At 38.9% G+C, this 27,061-nt stretch overlaps 1 protein-coding gene across 1 annotated transcript; it reads right to left on the bottom strand.

Annotated features, from left to right (window-relative positions):
- Positions 1-351: 351 nt before the first annotated feature.
- LOC112556937 lies at positions 352-26,679 on the bottom strand. The gene is made up of 21 exons (XM_025226434.1): positions 26,264-26,679; positions 23,794-23,814; positions 20,880-21,047; positions 20,688-20,738; positions 19,549-19,584; positions 19,082-19,270; positions 17,858-18,043; positions 17,354-17,398; positions 15,675-15,707; positions 15,145-15,231; positions 13,322-13,378; positions 12,834-12,893; positions 12,376-12,408; positions 10,668-10,712; positions 7,797-7,865; positions 4,771-4,803; positions 4,271-4,420; positions 3,295-3,375; positions 1,403-1,429; positions 956-973; positions 352-593 (listed from the first exon to the last, which is right to left on the bottom strand). Exons 1-21 carry the CDS (start codon positions 26,295-26,297, stop codon positions 589-591), a joined length of 1,428 nt encoding a protein of 475 aa, XP_025082219.1. The 5' UTR covers positions 26,298-26,679; the 3' UTR covers positions 352-588.
- Between the last annotated feature and the right edge of the window lie 382 nt (positions 26,680-27,061).

Here is a 27,061-nt window from a genome sequence, read left to right as displayed (position 1 = left end):
AATGGAGCTCATAAACATAAATCATAGACGCCGCAATCGTTTAGTGCACTGACTTGCAAACCTTGAATGTAACCAATTCATCATCAAGTTTATCTTATTCTGAATATTACATCATTTCTTTATTGCTTTAGCCGGGTTTCATGTTCAGTGAGTTAAGCATGTTGTTTAATGATGATTTTGTCTGTTAACACCGAAAATATCATGTGCTGAAATGCTGCCAGCGTGTACGCACTCTCCCCCATCCCACTACTTTTTTGACCGCAATGTTGCAGAAGTGCTCCGCTCCGAGCGTTTAGATTGCACTACATCAGTGGTCTCATATTGCACAGTAGGAAAATAGTAACGATCATGATATTTGCTTAGATGTTTATTTTAAATGTTCACTAGTCAGCGCTGAGGAAAAAGACGAATGCTTTATCTGGGCCGTAATTTAGGTTACAAAATGCTTTGACTATCATATGTGCGACAAAAAACAATTTGGCAAAAGAACTGAAATATGACAGGATATGTTCAAGATTTCTAATGTTAAAGTACGAAGCGTTTCCACGAAGTATAAATGGAGCATTGTTTTCATCAGCGAGCGCTTTTTCAGCCTGTGAACAAAAGAAATGATGTTACTCGTTAGTCATAAGCTGAAGGGAGGCCTGTTGTAATCTGAAGCCAGCCTAACTAAGCTAAAAACTTGATAATGAGTACTTTCAGACTGCTTACAGACAATAATTCTTCAAACCAAAAACGACCTCTATTTCTTTTTTTAAAATACGAAATCAAAGCGACTTTTTTTAGCATCGCTGTTAAGTCAAAACGACGTATGTCATTAGACTATCCAACCACAGCTAGCTCTGTCGGCAACCAACGGAAATATAATTTAAAAATAACTGGCATGTAAGTTAAGTCGTAAATATAGGAAATTAGGAAACAAGGGCGCATTCACACTTTTAGTGGATCATTTTACCTGGTAAACCAGCTGCATCTGAAAACAAAAGAAAACTTGAAGGTTACATGATCAAACTACACGTGACAAGAGATTATATAGGATGAACACAATGTGCACACCCGTGTGTTCGCGCGCGCGCACGTGTTAAAGAAATATTCAGACCGTCTGTCTTGCAGATGCGTGCGTTTGTAGTATACAGGGTTCTTGGTTAATGCTAATGCGAGCCTTCAAGGTTTCGTTAGTGTGTACACATAGTGTACACATAGTGTGTACACATAACACGAGAGGCATCTCGACACAAAAGTAATTATTGTTATGCTATTGCTATAAACGGTTTACACGGACAGTCTATAGAATACACAGAAAGTAATATGTAACAGAATCTGGGGTTTAGCTGACAGCAAGGATGGAAGATGCCAGTCTTCTAAAGACGTGAAATGTTCTTAATTGTACTATTTCACTTACTCATAATCGCGTCCATCAGAGGATTATCTGTTGACATAAAAAAAATTAGCTAAATGTTATGTCAAGTTCATGAATACTCATGCAATTAAAGACCTTACACAAATCAAGAAAAATAAGAGAAACCACTTTATGGCTCATCTAGTCCACTAAGAAATTCAATGCGCTTTAATAAGACCCAATCAAATGCACTTATAGTTTATAGTATGCAATGCACTTATCTATTTATCACTCTTCGTGCATCAGGTTGCACATAAGGCCTCAACCAGAGTCCGCCACCGATGTCGATCGGCTGAAACCCGCTCTAGGTGACCCCATGTCCAGCCCTTTCCATTCAATCTCCCTTTCCATTGTTCTTCCAATCAGTAGGTTGTTTTCTTCACAAAAGTCTGCTAGTCGCTCTCCATTGTCATTGATGGTACCAATTCCATGCTTGCCCATGACATGCTCCCTGCAGGTGTTGTCACTTCCCACCTTGGCATTGAGGTCGCTGATGATGAGCAACATGTCGTGGGCTGGAACGCTTTCTGAGGCTGTCTGGAGCTGATCGTAAAAAGCATCCTTGTCTTCTGCATCGGAGTCTTCTGTTGGTGCATAGCAGGCTAGCACTGTCAGCTTGGTGTACTTTGAATGGAATCTTGCTCTCAAAAGCCTGGGTCCATAAGGCTTCCATTCCAGCAGTGCCTTTTCCGTTTTCTTGTTGAGGAGTAGTGCCACTCCTTCAGAGTGCTGAGCGTCTGATCTTCCTGAGAACAAGATGGTATGTCCTGACGCTAGTCTCCTCTTTCCCGTGCAGGTCCATCTGACCTCACTGACTCCCAGGATGTCCAAGTTGTAGTTGTCAAACTCCTTGACAAGTTGGTGCATCCTGCCAGTCTGGTACAAGGTCTGGACGTTCAAGCACCCCACCCTCAACTTTTGCTTCGGCTTCAGTAAATCCACTGTCGGGGCGCCAGCTCCCTTTCGGGTTTGGCTGTCGTCCGTCATAAGTCCAGTCACCTGGTGTGCTTCATTACCTCCGCCATCTGTGACGAGTTCTCTGGTTTTGGTTTCAGTAACATGCTTTTTTTTTTTACATGGTGGGGTTGTTAGCCCTACCACAACCTATTTTACCTCTAGGTAAGGTGTTCACCTTAGTCGCCTCTTACGACATGCCTGGCTGGATGGCAGGGACCCTATTCTTACAATGCTCGCTAGGCAAGCATACCCCGGGGTCCCACAGGGGACAATGCACTTATGCATGTACAAAAACAAGTCAACATAAAGCCTCAAAAGGTATCCCATGTAGTCTAGACCGCTTTTTCATTCACTTTCAAGTCCTGGCGCTCTAGTTGAGAAGCGTGGGCAAGTTGCTCAAGGGCAAATTAACCTCCGCGGGGCAGCGTTTGTGCGATCGGAAATGATAAAAGCAGGGCAGACGACATAGTAGAATGATAGAGAATTGTAAGGCCACGTACCAATCTGTGTAATCTGTTGTAAGAAAGAACACATGTGGGAAGCAGTGTGTTGTCTGTGACTTGTGTGTCGTTCCCAACATATGGCCGTGAGGAAATATTACCCACTACGTAACATCATACTGATATCCACACGTATGAACACATATTCTAATTCCTAAGCCTAAAAACTATTTATTACCTCTATCTCTTGCAGGGACTGTAACAACATCACCACCGTGAGAACTGAGTCCTATTAGCTGTTAAATGTCTCAATACATAACAGTAACAGATTGATCCGTTATTTATACGCACACACAATCGCGCTAGCTTATCTCTCTTTCTCTCACTCTGCGTCTCTCTCTCTCTCTGATGGGGTTGAGAGGGTTCAATGTGGGAATGTGTGAAACAAGTTTGTGATTATTGTTGTTGTTGTTGTTGTTGTTGTTCTCTGGCACTTACTGTTTCCACTCATGGGTGACCCAGCACTGCCAGAGGTCTTTAACTGAGAACCCGACGATCCTGAAGACGGCCCTGTTGAACCTGTTCATGACAGAGATATGCTAGTTGTAACCACATTCTGTAGCCACTTATGCTGGCAGACTTAACAATAAAAGGACTTACACATTCTTACCTGTACATGCAAATACTTAGAAAGTAGTTGGCTACACTGTTACTTATAGCGCTGTGTTTTTGTTGTTTCGTTTTGTGTTTTTGTTTTTGCCTAAACGTTGACTTGTTACTTCTGCCTATAGCGTTTCTGAATTAATATTGTTTTCTCTTTGTGCTCTGTTTTTATCCTAGATAAGTGCATATTTGAAACGCGTTTATATTTTACTAACAATAATACATATGGAAAAACTAGCTCAGATTCACCCACTTCGTAACAGAGAATCAATAACAATAGAATGTAGACTACAAGGACCCTCATTGTTGCCCATTAAATTTTGATTTTGAGAAGATTTACTTACAAATCTCTTGAGTAAATTTGGTTTGTACCTTTAAATTAAAAAAAAAATTGAGTGAAAGATTTTAACTAAACTTAAAATCTGTAAGGCTGTATTCCAAAATCATCGGTTTCATTTTCTGGGAACCAAAATGCTTTTTGAACACCGCAGCCTGGGCCATGTTTCTTCGTCTGACTCGAAGATATGCTGAACTTAGCCACACTCACTGTTATAAATACTACTCATATGTAATGAAGCTCTCCAGTATGGGAGAGTGATTTTTCTGCTTTCCTAGTGGCAGGTGAGAATGCTGATGTTTGAAGGCTTATATCTTGAAAATTAAACATAATTATGTACACACATTTTTGGAGTTATTATTTTAAAATGGACCTAGCCCGATCGTAAAGAAAAGAAATGTTGCACTCGTGTTGGCCTTTAATAAATGAAATCGGTCGAGTGAAAAGTTTTTATAACATAGGGTCTTTGGTTACCTTGAAGATCTCTTCCCGACAAAGATGCATGAGATGCAGAGACAGCACTCTTCGTGGCCATCAAATTAGGTGACTGTGCTGATGAGCCAGATGTCTGTTGGCGTATTCGTTGTTGCTTTTTTTGGCTTTGCTGTGCTTGCCGCTGTCTTTCTACACAAAGACAGAAAAGTGTTTGTTACTCGCCTGACATGAGCGACTTGTGTTGTGACCTTTAAAAATGTGTAGTGAAGCTATGTAAAAAGAATTGTTAGACCACAAAAGTCTCCAAAGTGTATGCTGCGACATATGAATGCTAAGATGTAGTCATGCATGGCATGACTTTTAAATGTGCAATGACACTAGGCAGTGCTATTTTTAAGGTTGTTCTATGTACTGTTAAGGGTCATGACAAAATATAACCACATATTGTGGCCAACAGTTATTACGAGAGCACCCACTCAAAACAGGGCTAGAAGTGGCATGTATGCCAAGTATTCAGAGACGTTCATGTGAATACTCACGCATGTTCTGCATCATTTGTGACATCATGAGCACTGCAATAAAATAAATCATTCTTTAAACATGCATTGTTTGATAGCATACGGAAATAATTGTGTCGTTTTCGCCAGGATTCTCTTTCCCCATTTTGCGCACAAGAATGCGAGATCTTGTTGTTTTTCTGTACTTTCTCTCAATCAATGGGGAGCAGTGCGGCAATTGTGGTTTTTTTCTGTTTGTTTGTTTTGGTTTGGTTTTTTGTTTTTTGGTGTTTTTTTCTACATTTTGATTCTTATTATTCACACTACATGAAAAAGTAACGTGTGCTATTGAATGTACATGTGTTCGACATTCTGTCAATTTTTAGCCGATTTCCTATGTGAGACTTTGGAACGGAAGAGGACTTTTTGTACTGATTTGTATGATAATAACAGTGCTACTACTATTAATCATAATAATTTACAATGGCCAACTGAGGTTTGCATAACATTTAGCCCAATGTCAATCTCCCCAGCTGTACAGCCTCTAAACAGTTGGACATCGTGAACCTTTGGCGAAGTCGTTAAAGGGATGAAAAATAATTGCAAAGTCGCGCGGCAGAAACACGAGGTTCGCTCGACACGTCGCCATGCTTGTCTCAGGGCCGCGTGTGCCACGCACCGTCGATGGGCGGAGCAATGGGCGGGGTTACTAGCGGTTAATAAGACTGTAAATGGAAATATTTAGACCTCGTTATGCAATATTGTCACGGATCAGTCCGTGCCTCTGTTTTTCGGCAATCCCGCCTGAGTTTGGTGAAAGGAAGTAGAGGAGGGAGCGGGGTGACGTAGCCAGCCCTGTGTGTGTGTTGCCCCTCTGCCATGGACAGGCAACTGCGTAATTAGTTGACGGATGTAGAGGTCGTGAACCCCACGTGAGTTTCGGACCTCACGTGCGGCAGGAAGAATGTCAGAAAAAGCATGCATGTGTGAGTGAAATGTTCACCAAATCGGTAGGGTTTGAGAAAAGTATTGAGTCGAGCATTCCCGCACGAGTTGTCAACTAAGACAGGCGAATGTAATTTGAGATAAAGAGAGTGCGGAATCAGTATACAGTGATACCTCGGTTCTCGAACATAATTCGTTCCGGGAGGACGGTCGAGAACCAAACTGTTCGAGAACCGAAGCAATGAAACCCAAAGGAAATAATGGAAACTGGATTAATTCGTTCCAAGCCCCAGAAAATGCCTATTTACTGGCCTAATTTGTATATAATATGTAGAAAAACATGAGTCTCAACAAGAAATAAGAAATAAAAGTGTATTTATTGAAACAAAAACAAAAAAAAAAACAAAAAAAAATGTACTGTACAGTACAGTAAATTGTGTTTCATTTACTGTACCTGTACCAAACTTTATGGCAGGAGGGAATGAATGTGGAGGGAGGAGGGAAGGGGGATGGTTATTGTCACTGATGACGTAAGCAAGGCGCGCTGGGCCGAATGAACGCCATTCGGCTCAACTCGGCTCATCTCGGACGTTCGGATGTTCGAGTTCCAAATATTTGTTCGAATTCCAAGACAAAATTTTCTCGAATTTCCTGGTCGAATACCGATTTGGTCGAAAGTCAAGGCGTTCGAGAACCGAGGTATCACTGTAATTCCTTGCCTAGACAAGGTATGTAAAGTGATGTTTTAATATCTGTGTCTACCTCCATGTGATGTAATAATGTGTGATTGTTGAGATATTAATTAGCCCCATATGAATATTTAAAAGAATATAAACGTTTCAGGAATTACCGGCGAGGAGGAAGTGCCGGAAAGAGGAATTATCGATAAAGAGAGATTCCGAAAGCAGCCGCCAAGACGGGTGATACCGGTACATGTGTGAGTACCAACAGAGGAATTGGTGCTTGGAGTTCCTTGCCAAGGAAAGGAGCTTCTGTAGAGGGACGAGTAAGGAGGACCCGCCGAAACGGATCTCTAACGACCGGAGGGCCTTGGGAGCCTGGTATCGTCCACCAGCATGTGTGGTTTTTCCATGGATATACGTCCAGTGTTGTGTGAGGGTAGTTGTTCGCAGGAGGAACATTCCTAACGCTGAGGATCGAGAGAGAGTATCCTACATCAAGTGGCAGATGACAGGACTGGAAAGAGTAAGCTACACGAGGAGAAGTAAGTGAGGACGTTTACCAAAGGAAAAAATAGTTGTGTATTCGCCAGTGACGTCTGCCACCTTCTCAGACAGTAAGTTGAACTATTTTGTTAACAGAAGGAGAGACTTGCGTCTACTTAAAAGGAACTTTAGAGAGATTGAAAGTTACTCTTCGCGTGTGTGAAAGTGAAAGACTGACATTTTTTCGAACAGTGAGTGGAACTTTTTTTTGTTTGTTTTGTTTTGGATGAACAGTTTGCACATTAAGGGGATATTCCGGGTTCATAGTCTTGTGTATGTATAGTGAGTTGAATATTAGAGTATTAAATTTAGACAGGGCCTGTGTAAAGGCAGAGTTAGTGTGTCTTTGTGGAAAGAATGCGCGAATATCACCACTGGATGTGTGATAGCGTCTAGAGGCGTACAAGTTCAGTTGCATGTGACAAATATTTCATACATCTAAGTCCCTCAAATTTTCTAGAATACTTTGAAGGCTCTAACTGTAACAGTTTGTAATAACCATTGATTCAAGGATACGCGGCCTACAAAAGCTGAATAAATTATTCGCAAAAGATTCTATAGCCCGATAAAACATCTTGATTAAGATGCATTTTAAAGTAAAGTAAAGTTTTGATAGCCAAAAAAGCCCCAACAAAAAGCAAACAAACAAACAAGACGAAGCTGTCTGACGTGGAATATAACATTTTACCAGGACTGTATGGTACAAAGTGTTCAAAGAAATAGGCTTATCAGGAACCAAGGAAGAACAGAGATACACTTTATATTCCGTGAATAGGAACCAGTACATAAATAGTTTGGAGTAATGGATGATTTGTCACTAAGAAAGAATAGTTGCTAAAGCACTGAAATGAATTCAAAGTGCACAAATTAATTTTACATGTTAAAAAGAAAACTCACTTTCCATGGCCACCTCAGGCTCCATTGCTCTGCCAGCTACAGCCCCGGTTCCTGGTGCCCCGAAATTCACTGTGACGATATATATATGTTTAATTAGAAATATCTACTCGATTATTTTCTTTTATTAGTCTAGTGCATCAGGCTACTGCTCTTTGCGTGTTTTACTATTAACAATATCAAGGAGACAGTATACTCTAGAAAAAATTGTTTTAAATATTTGTACAACATTTTGTGACAAATTGTCGTATCCTAGAGAAATGTGTATTATTCTAGACGGAGGACCTTGAACCTGTCTGGGTAGAAAGATACAGAAGGTGGGAAGCTGATAGACGAGGAGTCAGAGATTGGACAGTATAGAATAAAGACGCGTCCGACCGTAGAGCAGATGTACATAGTATGTACATAAATACATGTATATACGTTCGATTTGAGTTGAGCATTGAGCGAGCGAGAGACTATATAACAACAATAATCAAATATAAAATAACTATCTAAAATATGTTTTGAAGTGATGACGATGAAAATTTGGATAGTAATAAGCAGGCCTGACGAGAGGGGGGGACAGGGGGGTTGGTGTACCCGGGCCCGCGGCTGTCAAGGGGGCCCGGTCTTAGTCAGTGGATTTTTTTTACATTATATACTGGGAAACTAATTTACGATTACAAGTACAAGGGGCCCGGAGAGGTCGTCTGTCCCGGGGCCCGGGCTGGCTCTCGGCAGCCCTGGTAATAAGTGATTTTTGGAAAATATATTTGTTTTCAAAATAACTTTCAGACAGTACCAATAAAACATAGATCGTTGATTTTAGTGTCTTTGTAAAGTTCAAACTATTATATAACTTTTCAAGAATGATCATTTCGATATCTTTGAATGTAACGTTTCGCGACTCAAATATATAATAACACGCATCATTTATTCTCATACGTTAGTTTGAGCTGTTAGGTCTGTGGCCACGATCTTAGAATCATCACATGGAAGTCATATGACGGACATAAGGACGCAACTGACTACATTTGGAATCGTGATATGACGCGCAAATGAAATTCAGATCCTTTAGAGAGATAAACAGTAAATGTCTCTAGGAGGCGGCATGGTTTGATGCAATATTCTCTGACATGGTTCAGTAATATAGCTTGCAGGCCGACTTAAATAATAGAGTAGGCTAGTGTAGTCGGTCGGCATGAATGCAACAATATGATAGTATCACTAGCTAACAATGATAGCAACTAGGCCGTTAGTTGGGAACAACTAGTCAGGTTAGGTAAGTCGCGGCTTACCAAGGAAACACCGACACTCAGGTTTTTAAAGCGTACAGACCTACACGCGATGCTGTACCGTGCGTCGTTGGCGCAACCCACTACCGGAGGGTAAAGAGAGTATTTTCCACCATCATCCATCTTTCAGCTAGCGATAGTTTAGCACCATATTGTTAATCAACCGAGAGACAGTATGTGTGTGTGTGAGGGTGAGTATCGTTTAGCCTGGAAGGACGAGCAGTGACTAGCCATTAACGTTCAATCAGAGCCGAGAGTCAGCACGGGCCCCGGGGCAGACGACCTCTCCAAACCCCTTGTAATTGTAATCGTAAATTATTTTCCCAGTATGTAATAATATGCTTACAATTTGATTGTCAATATCTACATTTCATTCAGTAACGTAAGCTAGACTGCAAACATAAGGACAAATGGACTAGGACCTACATCACTACCTCAACGTATAAAGTTGTTTACATGTGAGTGGTTAGTAAATGAGAAATAATGATGGTAAAGGAACAAACTAGCTCGTAGTATACTGTAGGAAAAAAATCACTCGTGAAACATGTTCCGTCCACTTTTCCGTAAAAGAACAGAAGAAGGGGAAAAATCCACTGATCCCTTCACAGCCGCGGGTACACCAGACCCCCTGTCCCGCCCCCCTCTAGTCAGGCTTGCGTTCATTAACGGTAACATACCATTTAACAGGTAGCGTTCTCTGTATGAACTTCGGACAAATAATTCTCTTTGTGCCCGACCTCAGAATTACTATTCCTAAGCGAGGGATGCGACCATTGCCATTGTTGGTGTCTATGTGATACCCGTGATTTACGGAAAGTTGTTGTCTCTTATGGGGTGCATGTCTATATATCCAGTGATTCGAGCATCTAGGCGTCGATTTATCTATCAAGCGATTCATCTACATGTATTCGTTTATTCGTCCATCAAGTAATTCAATATTTTATCTATCCAACCATCTATCATTTATCCAGCCAGTGAATCGTGTATCCACCGAAAAGAAAAGCCCTCCTATGTTCGAGAAGAAGAAATCCATCTTCACTCGTTTGTCCTCCAAGTCACATCAAGGTGGGCGAAACCAACATCACCTTTGCTTCCTCCATCAGGAACCTGGGATTCATTGTCACGGCAGACATGACTTTTGCTTAACAAGTGACACTGGCTGTCAGTCTGCCTATTACGCAAGATCAGCGACATAAAAATGAGCATTCTTAAAAATGTTGATAATAATTTGTACTTTACAAAGACACTAAGCTAAATGATCGATTTTTGATGTTGTCTAAAAGTTATTTTCAAAAAGATAATACATTTTAAAAGAAATCATTGATTTTTCATCGTAGCCACTTAAAACATATGCATATTTTAGATAGTTATTTGTCACAAAATGATATTAAAATCTTTTAAACAAATCTTTTTCTAGAGTTTACTGTTACCTTAATAAATGACTGGTAACTAAAATTAATATGAAAATATCTTTCTCTTCCCTCTCCTCTTCTAAAGAACAATGCCTAAACAATAGATGAGTCCAGTGTGGTTCGAAAACCATAATATAAAGGAGCACTTCCTATACCCCTTATAATAATAAAGGAAGTCTACTTACTTCCTGGCATCAAGGTTCTCATGATGTTTGGATCCATCAAGCCCACTGAAGGGTGTAAACAAGAAAATAGTCATAATAACTACATTAGCTATTTGTCTTAAAGAAAGTTGATCATGACATTTCACAAAATCTGTATTATTTAAAAAAGACAAAAGCTTAAATACAGAAGCACAAAACTCAGAATGAGCGTAGAGAGGGGTCACTTCCTTCACACTACAATCATGTCAATCAGGTGGCAGACTGGAGTATGAACGCACGTGAACCAAGGTAAGGCACTGAAGTCTTAATCCGCGCTGAACAATAATAAAAATAAAAATAATATATGACTGTATAGCTTGGATTCCCTACTTTACATTACCAGGACAGGAATATGTATACAACCGATAGGGAAATGTGATCTATGTATATGACACAAAGCAGCGGTGAGCACCTTGACTCATTCATAATGTTATTTTAAACAATTCTGTCTGTTTGGTGGGGTTCACATCACTTTTTAAATATAATTTTAACGTAACCTATTTTATTTCTGTGATGTCAGATTCTTTTTTCAGTGTTATTGCAGTTTTTGACAATGTTCTTTTTTGTTTAGTATACAATGCATACAAAACACAAAATACCACAACATAAAACAACATAGATACACGAAAAAAACACGTCCCTCGCAATGTACACAAAATCTTTCATCAGCTTCTCATCATACCCAATGCAGAAAGAAGCAGCTAACCATAGAAATATAGGCTATATTAGTCCCTCATCCTGTAGTTGTAACTTACACAGAGATAGCTTTTTTTAACAGCACGTGCAATCATAGTTTACATAAGCCAGATACCATACGTAATGATATACTAAAAACATGGCAGTCTTTCTAATATGATGTAGGCAATTACAGATAGTGCCCTTATTTAAGAAATCGCTTGGCTATGTGATGGGCTGGAGGTATGACGTCATAAATTATGACGTCAAAATAAGGGTGACGACAAAAAGGTGACGACAAACGGAGGACGTTAGGAAAAAGGAAGAGGGCAGACGACAGCGGATCGGGGAAGGAGATCGACGTGTGGCGCAGCCGTGGCCATTGTTCTAGCCGCACATTAAAGGGGTTGCACTTGTTGACAAGACCTGCTTTTATATTGAATGATGGACGGTTGTCGTCGTTAGCAAAAACCCCACCACTTGGTTACAGCTATATGGGAGCTACTGTTTCCAAAAGGATATCTGTTAGCCATAATATATCGAGACTTTAAAATGGCTTAAACTTATCCACTGTTGATATTGCCTTCATAAATCTTCATTTATATGTAAACAATTTTGCTAGAAAAAATGAAGTTCACATAGACCAAAATAATTTAAATTGAAACCATGCAGTTTTCCATCATCATCATCATCATTATTATTATCTCAAGTACTTTTAGAACAAAAAAAACCGATTCAAAATATGTTTCATCACGCGCTTTTAAAAATGGATATGTTTATATTAATATTATTTTTTTGTTGCTGTTTCTGGCTTTTCCATAATTTTGTTTCATTTATTTTAGCAGTTGGGCACAGACAAAACAAACTGATAAAGGTCTGTACTTCTTTCCTTATAACTGGCGCTGGAAACACTAGAGTGCAAAGTACTTTACGTTTCATCATACGAATTCAAGCTGAGTGACCCATCTCTATATAGTTTCTGTGTAGCCGCATACACAAACATTTGGAAACTTACTGCTCGCAGCACTTTGAAGATGTGGTGGAAGAGCTGGAAGAAATGAAAAACTTTTTACTTGTAAAATACCTACTAATGTCTAAACAAATACCACAATATTCCTTACTAAATCAATGTCTTCCCTCCCTTTTTCATCGTTAGTGAACAGTATAAGAACCAGATTTAAATTCTGGATTATAAGAAAAAATAGAATAACAGAAAGAAAATTAGAAAAAGTTCTCATTCCTAATCTTCAGCAGGCACTCTAAAAATGTATTTGAAACACCTTACAAGAACAGGTAAGGAAAGGCTTTTTATTAAAGAAAGTATTGCATTTTTTAAGAGAAAAAGGCTTAAAGCAAACTTATATGTTGCTTCGTCTTAGCTTGCAGATTAAGGCGAAGATTAGGTTAGAATAAATACGATAATGTGAAATACAGTTTTGCTAAACTAACTAGACTTTTGAAACTGGTGCTTACAAGCTGGTTCCGACCCTGGCATTCCCGCCATTCCTGCGACACTTCCGCCCATACCTAGAGCTGTGGATAATGACTATCATTGTTGACCATCACTATCATCACTAATATGCTCATTCTATAATTCTCTGGAAGGTCTATTATTGAAAGAAATGTTTCAGAGCTTTTTTAAACACGCATTTATAATTATAAAACAATTATTTTTATAATAATCATTGTAATTCTTTCTGCCACAAAAATGACACAGTATACTGTACATAATACTCATTGAGTAACAGCTTTTACATCAGAATAATTGAAAATTTTATGCTATTTTATAATGAGATTATATAATATTACGATTACTTCTTTTGCAAGGATTGTCTTCCAATGAGCTCCTGTCACAAAGCTCTTTCTTTTGAATTATTGCATTGTGTTGTGCTTTGATTGAACTCCTGGCTGAGTTGCTTAGCTATTATGATAAAATAATGAGTGTTACTCAAAGAACTAACCCATGCTTGATACAGCTCCCTGCAGGTACGATGGCAATTGACCGCTGGATAAAGACCCTTAGACAATTTAGATTAGCTGGTGTTGAAAAATTAAAATTCTTACATTCTATGACAAGCTACTTTAACACATAAGAAACGAAATCTGCATAAATTGTAAATGATATACACATACAACTGATACATCTGATACATCTGTAGATATAAAAACATGTATGTACGCACAAAAACTCTAACCTTTGTAGCACGTAGAAATAACATGTCTTTGATAAATAACATGTGATTTCGCGAAGGACTAAATATTCAAACAATTTTGGGGAAAAAAATGAAAGATCAACACTAAAAACGAATTTGGCAAATACCAGCTTAATACTATATATTAGAGACATTGGCAAGTACAATGTCGCGAATCAGTCGTGTCTAGGCCATAATCAGGCACAGCAGGTTAATCGAGAGGAAGAGGGAGAAAGAGAGGGAGAGAGAAGGTGGGTAGAGCGGTGACAGGAGTCTTAGAAAATGGAAAATAGCGTCATCTCAAGCTCATGAAAGCAAATTTCTAACGTCATAGAAAAAAAAACGAGGGTTTACAGGTTGTTGGTTTGTTTGTTTTTTTGTTGTTGTTGCTTTGTTGCTTTTTTTTTTTTTGGGGGGGGGGTAGGGGTATCGCAATTGTTGATGTCCGAGAGAGTCTGGTCCTTGTTCATACTCCAGGAGAGAGACACAAAGGTCCCTAAGTGGTGTAACAGCTGTATACAGCGGTTCTAAAGAAGTCAGGCCCGTTCTGTCAGAACGTCCGATCCCTACTTGCTGGCACTTGCGGTCTGGTTTATGATAGAGAGACAAAGTGTATTATTGCTACCTTCCGGTCGACAAGTGTAGAGGCCAAAGGACGCCTACACTGGTCATCTGTATGACCCCCACTGTCGTTCATTGCTTGGAGCAAGTGATGCGAGACAGTATTTGGTGAAATCTAGCGTGCCATTGTCTGTAGGACAACTATCAGATTATTCTCGTGTTCGACGCTTCCGTTCATTGCTTGAAGCAGTTGGCGGGGGAGAATGGAGGCCAGGAGAGATCATCGTCAGCGATGATCGACTCGCATGCTGCCCTCTGCAGATTATCAAAGGGAAGAAGGGAGATAGTCCCGAGTAGCACTGCTATTTTCCTCCGCAGTGAAAGGAACTGAACTGGTCTGTGTCCCGGAGACGTATTAGTTTTCTTGAGGAACATATTAACTGCCGTCTGAAGACGGAACCAAAGTATATAATTATGTAACCCGTATTATTTCTGTAGCATTTCGTGTTCAACCTGTCATCATAATACTACTTTCAATTATCTACACAGTTGGTTTGCGCACAGTTGGTCATATTGTGCTCACTGAGATCTCGTACAACGCTTCGATGTCTTGCACGATGTTGAATCTTTGCATTACATGCCACAGACACTCATGCACTCAGTTACCTTTTAAAGTTGATTAATTTGTGGGAAAAATCCCATTGAAGAACTGTTTAGTCCATCATTTGACTACAAGTAATTAAAATTTAGGTGTAACTTACAGGTAATTGTCGTTAAATTGTGTAAATGACGGATTAACACTTTACCTGTTCTGTACTTAATGTGTCGTATTATTAACATAATGTTATTTTTATCTTGTTTTCCTGTTTATATAAAAGTTGTTAGTGATAAGACGGGGGCATTCTTGATTTGAAAATCTAAATCAGTCGAAAAGTTTTGCTCACATTAATAAAACACTAGCAGTAAAGCCCGTAGCAACTTGTCATGCGTCTCTGTACGTTGAGAAGGATATGCGATAACAATATGTTTACCTGGTCTTGTTGCACCTTGCATAGCACTAACCAGCATGGCTTCCAGTCCTGTGTTTACTCCAGTTGGTGCTCCCATGCCACTCATCGCTAAAGAAAAGTTACATGTTTACAGTTAGGAATAACAAGTGTCGCTGATAGCATAATAATATATATAATACATGTAATTGTTTTTGCATAAGTGCTTTTTCTTGTTCCTTTCCATGTAATTTTTCGCTGTCATCACCATTTTTTTCATGTCACCTATTCCTTGTCTTCAGGACGGTCCCAAGCCCGGCTGAAAAAGGAGGAGGGTTGGGCATGGGGCCAGCACCCCCACCCCGTAAAACAAATCCTTGCTACCAAAACATCGACAACAGTTAAGACTGTCGTCGATGGCCTATGCCCCAGGAGGGGCGAAGGGCCTTAAAAAAAATATTAAAAAAATTCCTTGTCTTCGTTCATTTCTCATTTGGAATCTAGGTTTGTCCTTGATTTCCAAACTCATAAGGTTTTATAATTATTCTTACTATCATCAGTGATTAATTACTCACCACTATTGCCTAACATGGATGCCATACTGCCGCCTGCAGACAAAACATAAAGTTGCTGTTAATAAGTAAATTTATCCGTCTTCAGAACTCACTGTTTATCTTTAATTCTAATAACTATAAGATATGAAAGGGATAGTACAGCATGATTTAAAGACTTTCATGGCAAACAGGATGCTAAAAACTGTATTTTTAGTACGTCTGATTTAATCGTACTTTCAATTTCACTTTCGGTGTGTTTGGGGAAAATTGTTTCTTTCTCAACAGAGTAAAGTTAAAATCACTAATACTCTAATGAACTCGATATCCACAAAAAAGTCATCAAATCATCAAGCAAACTAAATCCAATCAAAGTTGAACTACCAATAATCATCGCACGCATTAAAATACCACCTCTCGTTAACTAATTTACTCTTACTTCTTAACACTAATTATAACATTCATTCTGAGTCTTCAGTCAGTTAATATAAAGTCACGTACTAGTCAGGTCTTTGCCTGAGAATCCAGCAAACAAATGTTTTAGATGTATATTGACAGTCCATCTTTGTATAAAACGTCCTCCGGTTGCCAATAGAGTCAAAGATGTACACTGACAAAACGCTTCTTAGGTCTAGAGTACCCGCAGGCAAAAGATGACACCACAATGAAGAGCTAGGAAAACTAGCTTCCACGCAGCTGACATTGTAGTCAGTGAATATAGTCACTCGACTATAGAGTTAACAAGGCCAGATAGTGAGTCCGCTGCGCAACAGTTCTCGTTCCACGATCAGAACTCCGAATGAATGATAATACTACAAGTTCCATTGAGTGAACACAGTACTCGCTCACTGTAGCACATTCCTTTATCATCCTCAGTATCCTCGTGCACACTACATTCGCTACCTTATAATACAGAAAAAGCTCAGCTAGGGTATACGGGTCGATCCATGACATACATAAAGGAAAGGAAAGGAAAAATGGGCAATGATGAGGATAAATTACAACAGACAGTAAGGAAACAGAGGTAACAATGATGACGAGTTGTTAATAATGAGTTAGCTAAAAGGAAATCAATAAAAGCAAAACAAATTAATCAAGAGATATTTAAAAAAGATATTTTTAAAAATATTTTTTAAAAAATGGGCTGTCTTTAGGAGTAGTGTTTAAGGGAAAAATGAGCTTTAATGAACGTTCCAAAGTTGTGGAAGTGGTGATTATAAAAAGGAAGCGATAATCATTGCTTTGCTGCATGATAGCTTACGAAAGTTATTAGTCATCAAAGGTTTATGGTTGGGATGTAGGGAAGTTCAGAGAAAGAGCCAGGACAGATGGCATAAAAGAAACTAAACCAGAGCACAGACAACTTCTTCTAAACGCAAGTCATTGCACAGAGCGAAAGAGAAAAGTGACATGGTCCGTTTTCTTGCTTTGAGCAACAGAGTACTGTACTTTAAACTTCTTTAATTTGTTTTGTACCAGCCTATTTTTTACATCCTGTACACTATAGTGCTGATGGCAAACTGAGACAAAGTCGGCGATCTGGCACAGTACAGCTGCGTGTCGTCAGTATACAGCTGATGGCATAGTGATGCTGATTCGACCAACATCTTAACTAAGCTCTCAAAAGAATCCCACTCCATTATTAACAATTTTCTGGAAAGACACAGTGGACAATTAGGAGAACAGAAAAAGACAGTTTTTACCTGCACTCGATAGGGACTGGTAAGCATTGTTGTGAGCCATCATTTCTGCAAGATCATTTTAAAAAATAATTTAATCTTTCTTTCTTGTGCATACACTCTCATTTACAAAATACTCTAACAAGTTTACTTTTTAAAATATTGTAAGGTAAACTATAACTATTTGACACTCATACAGTTTAATGGGAAAAGGGTCCCATGGCCTGGAAGCCGTGGTACAGTGAACACTGTCGACTTAGTCCAGGACAGACAACTTGCCTCCCGCGCATCTTTAATTGTAAGTTTTGCCATCGTTTTGGACTCAGAGGTTCAGCCACCTTCGAGACAGACCTTACACTTATGGCTCTGTTTTGTTTATAGAGGGTTATCGTGGTTACTGTTTTGCAACTAATTTTCGTAAAACAGGCACGAATCTACATGTCGATCAATATCAGCACAAGTAGACAAAGTCCTCAATTTAAAAGAAATTATTAGGATGCAGAAAGATAATAATTGTCACTCACGTACCCATCATGTTTGCACACTTGAAATTTGGTTGTGTCCACTGGCCGTTCTGTTGACAAGATGCAGGACTGGCAATCCCCACTGCCTGAAAGCCGGACTTACAAGTATAAGTCACCTGTGATCCATAAATCGATGTTGTCATATGATAATTTGAGTTGGGTATGTGCGGCGGAGTAACCGGACAGGTGACTGAAATAAAAAAAATACATCTTTCGAAAAGACTGAATGTAAGTTATGTTGTATATACCATATCGCACTTCACCAATCATCTGAAGAATTTCCCGTCTTACAACGCATTACCCAGTTCCATGTACTGTTTGAACTTAAAGAAGTTTAATTGTATACGATGAAAGAAGAAGAAGAAGAAGAAGAAGAAGAAGAAGAAGAAGAAGAAGAAGAAGAAGAAGAAGAAGAAAGAAGAAAGAAGAAAGACGAGCAAGAAGGAGAACAACAAGAAGAAGACAACAAGAAGAAGATGAACAAGAAGAACAAGAGGGGGGGGGGGAATTGGTGTTTTACGCCGTGTCAGCAGCTAAGGCTATATTACGGCAAGCAGCCAGCCCTGTAAACAGATGCCACGTGCAGAGAAAGATCCGCGTGCCCGAGACGAGAAATGAACTCAGGGCAGCCAACCTTCACTGTATTGGTGACAGGCGCTAACAGCGCTAACCGTTGCGCCACCGGACCGCTCAACAAGAAGAACAAGAAGAAGAACAAACAATAAGAACAAGAACAAGAACAAGAAGAACAAGCAAGAAGAAGAAGAACATGAAGAAGAACAAGAAGAAGAAATAATGATGACAGTGATGACACACATCCCGAACAATGGAAACTTGAAGCGCAGTGACGGGATGAAGAACAAGAACTGAACAGTTAATAACAACAAAACCGCAAGAAAGAAAAAAAACTTGAAGGAAATGAGGGTAAGTTGATAGAATGGAGAAATATCCTGCTGCAAACAATTTTATGAGATAGTGGAGGACGAAATGTGCTTGTAAACCCATGAACGGAGAAAATCAAGACGACAAGAAGGGGAAAGGACAATTAACTTCTGTTGAAGAACCCAAAGAAAAAGAACGAACTGGCAAAGACATACTTTTTAATGAGAAGAAAGAGTGTGATAGATTGTGTTGTATGGTAATGAGGGCGTTTTAATGGTTGTCTGGTATGTACGCTGGTATTCAATGAACGTTGCTGTCTCTTGTGTTGATTACTACTCTCACTAACCTATGGTGCAGATGACAGGATTGACAGGATCTGTCCACTTGCCGGACTGACAGACAATGGCCTCACTGTTACCAGTGTAGCCTGTATTGCAGGTGTAAGAAGCCATGGATCCATGAGAACGTAATGGGTTTTTGTATGTTATGGAGGAACCCGGTAAAGATGGTGCCTCTCCACATGGTACAGGGGGACCTTCAAGTAAACAAATGTGTGCCAGCTGCCCATTTTGTAGAAAAGCATTTTTAAATTCTTTGCATCTTACTGTGTTTTTTTTTGTCATTTGTGGCCTTTCACTTTTTAAAAAGTGCCTTAACTCTATCCTAGTCATTCTTTTAGCCAGATGGATGGTGCTGACCTGATGACGAAAATGACGTCAACGAATGTAATTATAATTTATCTAATTTGAAACATTTATCAACAGATACCAGATTATTTTAATCAATTGATTTATTTATGGGATTAAATAATACCAGAAAGCGTATTAGACGCAGGAGTGAGTCCATCAGCTGTAAAAAAAGAAAAAAAGTAATTATGAGCATAACTTCGTGGTGGCTAGTTATCACATCTCCCTCTCTCTCTCTTTTTTCTAACTGCTCTTCAATTTTTCTCTCTTTTTTTAACTGCATGCCACAGTATATTCTAGCAATACAAATCACAGTTCGAAAGTTCACCTGAAAATAAAAAGCCCCCCAAAAAACAAAAAAAAGCCACGCGCTCAGATATGCAACCTATTTTTCAGCTCTTTTCCTCAAATCTTCCACATTTCCTTTCACACAATGCACAAATGAAGGTACCATTACATAAAGTAAACTTCCACTATCAATGCTTATAAGATAGTTTCTTACATTAGTTTCACAGTGACCCAAAAGAAAGTGAGGTCCATTTCTATAAACCTAGCCCATTGTATTAAATCTGTGTATATTTGTTTTCACACTAAGCCCATTTGTGTAATCATGAACTGGTTTTGCTTCTGAAGTAATAAGAATCCATCTGTTGGTATTTTATTCTATTTTTCTTTCTCCCTTTTTAACAGTAGTACCAAATACAAGATATTCCATGAATAAAAATCTTTTAGTGATCTATTAAACAATGGTACAATAGAGATATATTAAGCAATATAGGGTTTTGATTTTTCACAAGCATAAAGAGCATACCCTAACCCTGATTCTCCCCTTGATTATAAAAAAATCCAAAATGTAAAAAAGAGAATGTGTAGCTGTATAGGTTCAATCAAGATGTTTCTATAAAGTTCCCACTGTTGATTAAGGTTACCAATTCCACATTACTAATAACTATATATCCTTCAATTTTCATTTGTCTGCACAATTCTTTTATACATACAAACATTGAGTATTTTACTGAATCTTGAATTTTTTTATTCATGTAACATTTTACCATTCTTATTATACAGCCAATTATTTTGTCAATAAAAATGTCTTTAATGTAGCCAAATCAAATGGGTGTAAGTGGTAAATTTGAGAGCATTTACATTTTTGATTAGTTTTCTTTCGTTCTCTTTGTATAAATGAGAATGTGTAGGAGAGAGGGAGAGAAAAAGAGAAATATATAGAGAGAGATTAATAGCATATTGTTGAGCCGTTTCACTGACCATTAATCCTGTCGTTGAGGTGATACTGCAAGATGCTGAGTGATTCATTTCCTATAAACAAAATAAGTTAGCATTAGCTTAAGTACATTAGTTCGTTTAAACAAGCACCTGATCAAATAGAAAGTTTTCTTTATGTCAACAAATCTGTGCCAGTTATTTTCTGACAGATTTCGCAGAGACTGATATGTTTACCATAAACTTTAGTGAAGTGGTCAAAAAATCCTTTGAAATCGAAATCAACTCCTGATCCCGCCGACTGGGGTGGTCTTGTTGGTGGTGGGGAGGTTTTTTGAGCTGTGTTGACTTCTGGTGGATTTGAAACTTGCTCTTGTGCAGGATCGAATGGGGGAAGGTTAGAACCTGCAAGAATAGACCGTAGAAAAAAATAGTATAAAGATTTGTTTAACGGGCCCTATAGGTTCCATAGTTTACAAATTTTTTTTTCATTTACGACATTTGTTTCCACTTTGATGTATACGTTGGGATAAAAACACTAGACATTAAAAATCAAATCAAATCAAATCAGACTGTATTGTCTGTCGAGGAGACCCAAGACAGAGATTTTTCATTTGCTCACAAGGGCAGGCATATATAGACATACAGACATTTAACACACAGTTAGGAGTAAAGATACATTATCATGGTAGTTGGATCTCCGTCAAATGGTCAATGAAAATTCAATACTTTATATTTCTTGTATATATTTAAAAAAATGCGTTGGCATTGCAGACTGCAACGAAATGTGTCTGAACTGCAGTTTCTTCATCCTCCTAGTACTTTGTCAGCTGATACTACTATCATATATATACTATACTACTAATAGTTTACTATTAGTAAACCCAGAGGCCATTTCTCTGCATTTATTACTGTATTTAATCAGTGTTGCCATCGTCGTCGATTTTGTGACTCACTGCTGTAGTGTTTAGTTTGCTTTTTTCTCTTCTTTGACGTCCAGTCCAAATAAGAGAGAGAGAGTGAGCTGTTCTCATCTAAGCCAGTCGACTGGTTCTTTTTGAGCTGTGCTTTTTCTGGAATAGTTTTGCTTTTTATTCTATTTAAAAATTATTGTGTAATATACAGTGTTCTTACATCAGTTGTATGCGTTGGCGAGCTCAGCGCGCATTGTTCACTTTCCTTACAATAGTAATTAAGCAGTTTAAAAAGTCCAGACTACGTAGCAGTTGTGACCATCGTCTTCATAGCAGCAGCATTGTTTCAATGAACATAGAAAACATAGTTTGGTTCTGTCCTTACAAGACGAAAAGTCTACGTGAACAGCACATGCGGCGGAAATGGTAGCTACGCATGCGCATACCTCGCTGGGAGCTGGAGTCTAGTTAGGATACACCGGCTGCCATGGCCACGGTCTAACACCGTCCCTCGCGTCTGGCACTGCCGGTTGCTGAATAACGACTGCCCCTAAGCGGCCGAAAAACGCGCCAAGGACTGTGGGCGCAGGAAGAAAAAAAGGTGAAAAAGTGGGGAGAAAGGTGAAAGAGAGGGGGTTGCTGTCCGGTCCCGAAGAGAAGAGACCTGCGAAGGCCCTGCGAGCAGGATGTGTGACGACAAGCGCGGGTCAAGGCTCTTGCGCTCGCGAGACGGATAAGGTTACACAAGGACGAGATGAAAAGTCGCTTCTTTCCCCCATCCGCGCACGCACACCCAACGACAGGCCTAGCACGAAGACAGCCAAATATAATCTCCGACACGCGACACATTCTTTACATATAGTACACATAATACATACAATAACATAGTACATACAGAACACAGTGCATACAGTCCATACCGAGCACGTTATTATACAATATATAGATACAGTGCACATTGTACATATAATATATACAGTACATAAAATACTCACAGTATATAAAGTATAAACCACATTCCGCAGCCCACATAAGTAGACAAACAAGTAGGCAGACGCGACTATAATAGACGTAGCTCTATGCGCTACATGTACACATCCAACAAACGGTCTAAGTCGCACTGGAATTAAAAATGAGCCTCAACACACGCAAGTTTGCTGATTAAAAGAGGTCAAACAGAGCAAAATCTATGGTCAAATGAATTGTGTCGATCGCGAAGTCTCCACATCAAAATGGAATAAAAGTAAGTCATCGACAAGGATCGAGGGCGCACCACAATCGCAGGACGGCAGGCACGTCAAACGGCCTGATGGTGTCGAGGAGGCGTTGTGTGAAATAACATTTTTGTACTGGTGTAGAATAAGTTTGGTGGGAATAGAAGTATATACTCGGGAGCCCAGTGAACTTTGGAGTCTATATATAAATATGTTGTGGTGGACAGTTACTGAACTGTGGAATATTAAATATCATCAAAAAGTAAAAGATTATCGACAACCAGAAAGCTCCGTAGTAGCTTACAAGTATCTGACCATTGTGTAAATTGCTGTGTATATATGGACAATCTCTTTGCATATTTCTGTTAAATTATATTTTATTGTGTTTTCACATATAGTGTCATTGACTGTGCGATGCACGTGTTTGAAATGTTGATGTTGGTGTTAGAAAGTCTGATAACAGTTAGGAAGATAAGTATTAAGTCGGCGTTCGCACTGCACATTTCGTACAGTCTGATCGTCCCTATCGATGAAGAGGATGAATTTCTTTTTATATTATACCATCCGTGTCTGATAGATCTATGAAAAATTTTCATTCCAAAAAAGTAATAAAATAGACCTGATAACGTTAAACCACTGCTGCTGATGTCAACAAGAAAAAAAGTTAGAATATTGCATTACTTTCCTAAGTTTTTGTCTAGCGACAAAGAAAATAAATACTACTCTACGTTAAAACGTATTCTTCATCTAATGTGTGTTATATATTTTCCCTATAACATAACGTATACTATCTTTTTGAATTGACCCAAAATCCTAACAAAATAAACTATTCGTATTTAAATATAAACAAAATTAAAAGCACTTGTTATTCCAAGGATAATTTTACATCACGGTTGCTTTCCATACTATGCATGCCTCGCTGTTATTTGATACATATACATGAATGACGACGAGTGGTTTTCTTATGATTCATGCAGATAAAACTCTCATATGTGTGTATGTTTGTTTGATTATTATACTTACATGCTGGTTTCCAAAACAGCACTGAAAAAAATGAAACATCATTTATGTACATTACAGGGCATTACATTACAAAGCATGATCACATGTACAGGAAGACGTTTCTATTAAAGAACGGGAAGAAGATAAAAGTAATGTGTACAGCAAGATATATAACATTCAGAAGATTCACTTGCTTTTCTTACAAATACTTATTCACGTTGACAAGCGGGATATTTAGCAACTAACTCAAAGTATGTCCCCTATGCCTATGGGATGCTTTTAGAATTCTAACAGAATCTAGAATCAAAACCTAGCGCATGGTGCAATATTTCTTTATCTGCTCCTCTAATCAAGCTAAACATCAAAGGGTTATCAACAAGGTTCTAACCCTAACGGGGAACCAGGTCCAAGTGCATAATACAGTGGTTCTTCACCGGGGTTCGATCGAACCCTAGGGGTTCAGTGAGTCGGTCTCAGGGGTTCGGCGGAGCCTCCGCCCACGGAGGTCAAGACACACCCGCAATTCGTGATGACACTAAAGAAGGGTTCGATGACTGTGCATATGAAACTTGTGGGTTCGGTACCTCAAACAAGGTTAAGAACCACTGTTCTAAACGTATATTCAATTCTTATCCGAAACTTATGAGATTTCTCCCCAAAACAGAACTATGCACGATGTACTATGTATCTAAATGAACATGCTTTAAAATACATTCAGAAGTCTAATTCATTTTTTATTAGCAGGTATACACACTCAAACACAGGTGCAGGCAAAAAGTATGTAGAAAAGTACATACGCATAAACACTACGCTCGAATGCTGTTCTGCATGCTAAGGAGATGTTAAGTTGAGAACAATGAACAATGGAGACTGTTTCCGTGGCAAGCATTAAGCCTCATTTATCAGAGATGTTCAGAGTGTCATCTTGCGAATGTCACAGCTGGAATAATTCACCGTTCTCTTTGTGTATTCCTGACTAGCTTTCTTAGTGCTAGCAAGTCGCAGCTGAAGACAAATTTTCTTCCGGCATGTATTGTACATATCTAACATCAACAGTCTAAACTCTAAAGTATATATATATAAAAAAATAAAAAGTAATATATAACTAATTTTTAAAACTAATTCGCACTACATTAACGTTTTCAAGACGTCTGACACAATAAATTTTAGGTTTTATGGCTTGTTCTGCTTTCGAAAATGCCGCGATCACTTTGATAAAGTGAAAGGCTAGTGAACTAGCAAGTTAAGTTTAAATGATAGTGAATTATTTTATTTCATAAGTTTGGGATGGAAAAGATTCCTTTGTTTACATTCGTGTCTAAAACAGCTCCAGGACGTTCATGAAGACAACCATATTCTCTTCCATGACGTATCAGACTCCACTTGGATAGAAATGTTAAGAAAAGTCCCCCAGCAATACTGGGGGGATTGTTATCAGTCTGAGGTGGTAATCATCTAATTTTGAACTGCATCCACGAAATTGCACAATGAGCACTAACAATCGCTCTACCCGTTTTCTCTGTTTGCATAGGTAGCTTTCTGTTGCTATTTTATATTATTCTAGTGCAGTGGTTCTTAACCTTATTTGAGGTACCGAACCCACAAGTTTCATATGCACAGTCACCGAACCCTTCTTTAGTGTCATCACGAATTGCGGGTGTGTCTTGACCTCCATGGCGGAGGCTCCGCCGAACCCCTGAGACCGACTCACCGAACCCCTAGGGTTCGATCGAACCCCGGTTAAGAACCACTGGTTTTGAAACTGTTCATATAAAGTTACCCAATGTACAATTTCATATGAATATGGTCATCAAAAAATGATCGAATGTGTTAAAAACGATATTTACTGGAGTCAAAAGCGTGTGTTTTCTGTTCATGATTGGGTATATATAATGAATATATATGTAAAACGATGGAATTCACCTTTAAATGTATAAATCAAAAATGTATATATACTATAAAAAAAATCAAACCAGAAAGAGGATTAAATTATGGATGATGAGACACAAAACTGTACCTAGCTGTTCAAGTTTTGGCTGACCAACTGACACCCCTTACTATCCGTCCTGTTATTTGAGATCGATTGGACAAAAACCTTCAATAAAAGTCAAAGATATCCTAAACTTAAGTTAAATTGATATTTCATAATCTTGTAAACAGGTTCGAATAAATGGGTACTGCACTGTAAAAGTGTAACATCTTTTATGATAAAGTTCATTACAATATGTTGCTTTACAGAAGATGTTAAAATAACGCCAAAGATGTCGCAAGACACATTCAAATATTAAGATTTATCACAGTGCAGTAGGTACTCCATAGACCGAATTTCCATATGGTCCTTGACAAAGCAATTTGATTCTCTCAGATATAGAGGGATACTAAAATCTAGGTAAATTTCTACAGGAAAGGAACGCAGTCTTTTTTTCAAACTAATTATAATAGTTGGATTTCTAAACGTGTTAACAGTACATTAAAAATAAAATATACTCACGAATGCACATAAGAAAGCGGTAGAAGACAGGCATGCTTAATATTTCCAACTACTGGAACTCGTACTCCGCCAGACCGGACCTTCCCAGGCGAATGTCAGGCTACCTTTAGAAGGGTGTTTCGTTAAAATTGCTTGCTGCGTGCCGGTTTCCTGTGTGTGTGTGTGCTATGACCTCCTATCTTTTCCTCCTGTGCTGTTTTCTTCTGCTATGCTGTACCTATTTTGCGGCAAACATTCAACCAGTTATCATTGGTGAGCCATTGTCTTGACTTGAACAGGAACAGATGTTCTACAGTCTACGATAAATGTTAACTCTTGTGTCTAAATGTGAAGGGTATGCACAGCTAGTTTATTTACATCACGGACGTGTATCTGTCTGTCTGCCCAAATCAACGCTTAGCCTCTTGCGAAGTTCTCCGCTGTTAGTCTCGGCGAGCCTAACAATGAATCTGATTAAACCGGAAGCTTTTTATCAGTGTTGTCCATAGGAATGGGAATCCCATGGGAACGTCCCATGGTATGGGATGGGATGGGACAGCACACATTTGTATTTCCCATGGTAGTCGATACTTGATATTGCAAAATAAATTTACTGTTATTTCATTCATCAAGGATTTAAATCTTTCCTCTGAATCATCTATTGTATGTGAAGTAGCAGGAATTATAGAACAAAAGCCGAAAAGTGGTTTTCAGTGTTGTCCATAGGATTGTTAATACCATGGGAATCCCATGGGAAACATCCCGTGGGATGGGACGGGATGGGACAGGCATAAATTGCCATGGGATGGGACGGGATAG

The sequence above is a fragment of the Pomacea canaliculata genome, linkage group LG2 (genome assembly GCF_003073045.1).
Source record: "Pomacea canaliculata isolate SZHN2017 linkage group LG2, ASM307304v1, whole genome shotgun sequence".
In the NCBI taxonomy this organism is placed as follows: domain Eukaryota; kingdom Metazoa; phylum Mollusca; class Gastropoda; order Architaenioglossa; family Ampullariidae; genus Pomacea; species Pomacea canaliculata.
Note: the sequence above shows the minus strand (reverse complement) of the source record. Positions and strands in the feature narration are given on the sequence as shown.